General features: G+C 39.1%; 1 protein-coding gene across 1 annotated transcript in view; it reads right to left on the reverse strand.

Annotated features, from left to right (window-relative positions):
- Positions 1–1,964: 1,964 nt before the first annotated feature.
- The window catches only part of AGBL3 (AGBL carboxypeptidase 3), a 73,406-nt gene continuing 69,740 nt past the window's right edge, over positions 1,965–5,630 (reverse strand). The window contains 2 exon segments of the mRNA XM_040471889.1: positions 1,965–3,358; positions 3,361–3,746. Coding sequence (XP_040327823.1) covers positions 3,327–3,358; positions 3,361–3,746 — 418 coding nt within the window. The 3' untranslated portion in view covers positions 1,965–3,326.

Genomic DNA, 5,630 nt, shown 5'->3' on the forward strand with positions numbered 1-5,630 from the left:
CTGTGTCTCCCTCTCTCTCTGCCCCTCCCCTGTTCATGCTCTGTCTCTCTCTGTCTCAAAAATAAATAAACGTTAAAAAAAAATTAAAAAAAAAATGAAAGGAGCTTGATAGATTAGAGAAAAAAGGGAAAGAAAAAAAGAAAACGTTTGAAAATTTCAGAAAATGAATACAGTAAAAGAGAATAAAATGAAATGATGAAAGTAAAACAATTTGAAAATTTTACAAAAAAGTAAAAAATATAGTAGAAAAAATTAAAGCAAAATATTTTTAATAAAAATTGAAAATAAAAACTTTCTTTTTGTATTCAAGAAAAAGAAAACAAAAAAGAAAAAAATGGAATAGATGAACCAGTTAGCAGACTGAAATACAATTGAAATTACATCGTTTTCCTGTAGAAGTCAAACTGTGAAGCCCTTGATAGTCCACAAACTAAGTAGGCGCAGAGACTTGTGGTGTTCCTGAAGAGCGAGGTTGGCCCAGTTGGGCAGGGCTTATTGTAATGGCTCTGTTCTCCACTAGATGGCGCTGCTTAGCTTACTGGGGTGGATTATTGTGGCACTTGTAGGTGTGTACGTGCATGCTCGGGAGTGGTGAAAATGGCATACCCAGCCACCCAGTCTCCAGTATCGGAACTCTATTCTCCTCAATCAACAATTGCGCACCCATCATTTGTTTCCGGCTTCCATCCACTCCCCACTTTTACACTGTGACCAAGCTGTCAGGTTGCCAGGGCACGTCCCTCCTGAGTTTTATCTCAGAGGCAGCTGTGTTTCTCGACCCCTCACTTCTGAGGGACTGTGGCTTTGACCCGCTCAGATCCTCTGGGGGGGAGGGTCTCACTGAGCAATGGCTGGGTGCTGGCCACACCCAGAGAGGACTGTGCTGCTGCCCAAGCTCAGAGACTGTGGCTGGGTGCCAGCCCACCCCCGAGAATGTTCTCATGATTGTGTAGTAGCAGCATTTCAGGGATTATGGAAAATCACAACATACATCTGGCACCAGGCTTCACCCTTAATGACCTTGTTCCAGCACCAGTGAATGTGGTTTGTTATCTGGGGTCTGCTGGCACTGGGTGGCCACAGAGCCTCTACCAAATGTCCTTCCAGCAGTGGAATCACTTCTCCCTGTGTGGCCTGAGAACCTCATAGACCCCACTATGCTCCTGGGGATTCACTCTTCCCACCAGAGCACCACCAGGTATCAAGCTGAAGAGTTTCAGACTCTGTGCTCCCCCTGTTTATACAGTCTTAATGGAATTTAAACCCTCTCCTTTTTCCCTTTTTAATTCAGTCCCTGTGGCTGTTTCCACTTTTCCACTTTCTCTCCAGCTGCTTTTGGGGAGGGTGCTTTTCCCATATTCTCCCCCCATCTCTGTCCTCTCTCTGAAGCAAAAACAGCTCCCTGCCCTCCGTGGCTTCTCTCACCCCCATTTCACCTCTCTGCTCTGCATACCTGCTGAGTTCTGTAGTCCAGGTTGTGCAGATTGTTGTGTTAATCCTCAAATCAGTTTTCTAGGTGTGCAGGATGGTTTAGTGTTGATCTGGCTGCATTTTATGGATGTGAGATGCAAAAAAAACCCTTCTATGCTCTTCTGCTATCTTGGCTCCCTCCATAATATTCTTGTATTAACCTTTTAATGTCTATGGGATCAGTCCCTCTTTCATTTCTGATATTAGTAATTTGTGTCTTTTTTCTTAGTTTTTATTGCTAGTGGTTTATAAATTTTATTGACAAGAGAATATTATTTAGCATTATAACAAATTGGCTGTTAAGCCATGATAGAATTTATATGCATATTACTAAGTGAAAAAAGCCAACCTTAAAGGCCACATACATACTATATGATTCCAACTAAAAGGTTAAACTATAATGACGGTAAAAAGATGAGTTGTTGCCAGGAGTTAGTGGGGAGAGAAGGATGAATATGAAGAGAGAATATTTAGGGCAGTGAAACTATGTATGATACTATAATGGTGGATATACTTTATTAGACACTTGTTCAAATCCATAGAATATACAACACCCAGGTAAAACTCTAAGGTAAACTAGGGACTTTGGATGGTAGTGATTTATCAGTGTAGGTTGATCAACTGTAACAAATGGTGGACAATGGAGATAATGGGGAGGCTATATATGTGTGGGGGTCAAGAGGTTTATGGGATATCTCTGTACTTTCAGCTCAGTATTGCTGTGAACCTTCTCTAAAAATTCAAAACAAAAATAAAAATAAAACAAAAACATAGTAGCTACTCTTCTAATATCCCAGCGAGCTTTCCTTGAACCTTTGGCTATTGGAATTATTGTTGAGAGTAGACTACTCAACTTTAGATTTTCCTAGTTTGGGCTTGCTACCATGAGCTAGGTTTGTAGCTTGTAACTTTTATGTATCTCACCTACCAGATCCACATTCTGCTTACCTTACCCTGTAATGGACACCATTGGTGACCTGTGGCTCTTGTTTTCTCACTATCACATCCATCTTTATTATTTGCCCGACCTGTCTGTTTCTCTGTAGTGTCCTCAAGGAATCCCACCAGTGCTCACTGTCTTATGAAAGATAAACTTGTGAGATACTCCACTTGCTTTCCCATGAATGAATGGCTGGAGATGTACATTTGTCCACTCTAAAGGAAACTGCACATCTAAGCTTTTACATTTTTGCTATACTTTGAGAAGTAAAAGAACTATTATGAACCATAATCTATGCATTTCAGTGTTATATTGTGACACACTTTTGCTCTGTGTACTTAACATCCTTGAACATATAGTATTTTAATTATTGGAGATGTACAACTTAGCACTTCACTATGTACTATCTTATTCTATAATTATTTTAGTCATGTATGCTTTATATGTACAATTATACAATAACCTTCCAGTGGGGAGAAATGTCTTTTATATCATTGGTGGTTTCCAGCACACTAAAGACGTAACAGAAAATCAAGAAATGATGTTTGCTGATTCATTAAGGTGCCTTGTAGGGATGTTAAAGTCATAGTATATGCCATTCCTTCCTTGAGTTTTATGCATAAGTTGTTTTGGGAGAATTCACAAGTTCATAGATTTTTTTCCATCTTGACAAAAATTATATATAAATAAGTAATTCTAAATTTTCTGTATTTTCTTTGGATTTCCTTTTAAATCTCTAAAAGATGTTCCCACTAAAGAAGAGTTATCTACAATTTGTAGTTTAGTATATGTATGTGTAAGGGGAGGGATAGAGATAGAGGGGTGGGGAGGGCTTTCTCATTTTTCTTTCCTTTTCTTTTTACTATGTAAGCATGTTATTTTTCATCCACAGTTTTCAGAGTAGCATAAAGCTAAATTATTTGTCCCTTGGGAACTTCAAATGGAAGTAGGTTGTCCATAATTCCTATTTGGTTGCTCATCCCTATTCCTAGTTAGATGTGGAGCTATTTGCTTAGAGTTTTGGTCACTGGATCCTTCAGCTTGAAGACTCTTTCCTTTGATATCTGCATCCTTCTCAAAACTTGAGGGACCAGTCTCCCATTTGCTGCTGAGAGGTTTCACATCTTGAGTCTTTGTGGCCTTGATTTTAGAGTGTTTTTTCTTCTTCTTGGGCACCTTGAGAGGTGACAAACTTTCAAATGACCGCTGGGACACTGACTGGAGCCACTCTGAAGAGCTTACCACAAGGTTACTTTGGCTTGTAAAACGGGGATTTCTGGGTTGTGTCCAGGATGTGCTGTATCTCTTTATATTTATGAAAGTAGCTGGCTTTAATCTAGGAAAGAAATAAAATACATGAGTTTTTGTCCACACGTACCCTAGGTGTTTGTAGTCCTTAGGTATTTGTCATAGCTTAAGTCATCTTTTTAAATTCTTTGGTGAGTTCCTCTTCCCTTAAAATTTTCACCATTATTTCTATGAGAATGATCTATGTCTTCATTTCTGGTCATGATTTTTCAGAAGTACTCCGTTCCTGTACTTCTGAATGCCCAGAGGATGTTTATTGAGATGCCTGCCCTGACCCAGGCTTCCTGATATAATGGCCACTCTGGGCCTCCGGGCCTTACCTATACATCTAGTTACAATAAATGTTCTCTAAAATTTCACTTTTCTCTAAAAATCGACTTGTTTATCCTATTAGAATGTGGTTGGTATACTGCTATAGGTCTTGGCTTTTTTCTATAGTCAGGAAAAAGATCAGTATGAATCCCAAAGAGGGAAGCTGCATCTATTTCATCTTCCCAGAAGTGAAAACTCTCTCCAATCACGTTTTGATCTATATAATCCTTCACAAGAATTTGTATCTTTACTAGATGGAATGTCAAACATGAGATTTATTCCTCAATGTCTGACTTCTGACCAGTGTTGGACTGGAGGTAAAGTTAAGAGACGTAAATCGTCTTGCTAATATGCTAGACTCTATTCATTTTGGTTAAGAACAGAACAGACCACTTAAGTTCAAGCCCTATGTTCAGATGTTACATTCTTTAATATGATAATTCTGCCATAAAATACATTAAGTAGTCTCTCTCTAGTCTAAACCTGGATTGAGGTGTAAAGTGGTTTAACAAAGGTGTGATTTTCTCATTTTTGTTTATTCTCACTTTACTCAGTAATCACTTACTCTGGGTATGTGTGCTGAGCCAGTCAGGCCAAGTATATATAAAAGAGAAAGGCAGCCATAAAAAAGTTCAAAGAACAAAAAATATTTAATTATTATAAGAATAGTTTTTTAAGACATTTTTTTAAATATTTATTTTTGAGAGAGAGAGAAACAGAACGTGAGCAGGGGAGGGGCAGAGAGAGAGACGGAGACAGAATCTGAAGCAGGCTCCAGGCTCTGCGCTGTCAGCACAGAGCCTGATGTGGGGCTCGAACTCACAGACTGTGAGATCATGACCTGGGCTGAAGTTGGTCGCTTAACCGACTGAGCCACCCAGCTGCCCCAATTATAAAGATAATTTAAATATACAGTGAATCCATCTGTTAAGAATGGTCTTGCTTGCTACTTTTGTACTCTTTCTTATATCCATGTATACCTACATTAGAAACTTTTGGGAAGTGTCTGCCCCAGGCACAATCTGCCTTCTCTTGATCCACAGAGCTAGGCCTTCCATCAGCCATATTTGTAACTGTCTGATCTGTAACCCACTAGCATGGCTGCCAACCACATTTGGTCTTTCCCTATAGTTTAGAATTGGCAATGAAAGATAGCGTGTCTTGCGAGTTAAAGTGTTATAGGATGCAAATTTGTGAGGGTAAGAGGTATGAAAACACTTTTGTAGAGCAAGAAGGGCAGAGACTGACGATGGATAAAGAGCCCTGGTAGCTTTCCGTTCCCCAGTGTCAGTCCTTTTCTGAGACCTGGCTGAATCCTCTCTCCTCTTTATTTCCATAGATAGTCTTGGATTTTCTCAGAACTCTTCCCTCTTACCCTACCTTATGCTTTTTGATTAATCTAGCTTAAACTGGTTTCTGTTATTTGCAACCAAAGAGTTCTTAATTAATATAACCTACTATATATCTACTCTTCTAGATTCAGGGTAATCCACACTAAGTAAGTTTCTGGGTTTGAAGGATGTAAGAAATCTCTCATGAAAATAATGATTAAAAAATCAAGCTATGGCACAAAAACAGACACATAGACCAATGGAATAGA

Source organism: Herpailurus yagouaroundi, unplaced genomic scaffold (genome assembly GCF_014898765.1).
Source record: "Herpailurus yagouaroundi ecotype Mexico unplaced genomic scaffold, PumYag 100, whole genome shotgun sequence".
Lineage (NCBI taxonomy): Eukaryota > Metazoa > Chordata > Mammalia > Carnivora > Felidae > Herpailurus > Herpailurus yagouaroundi.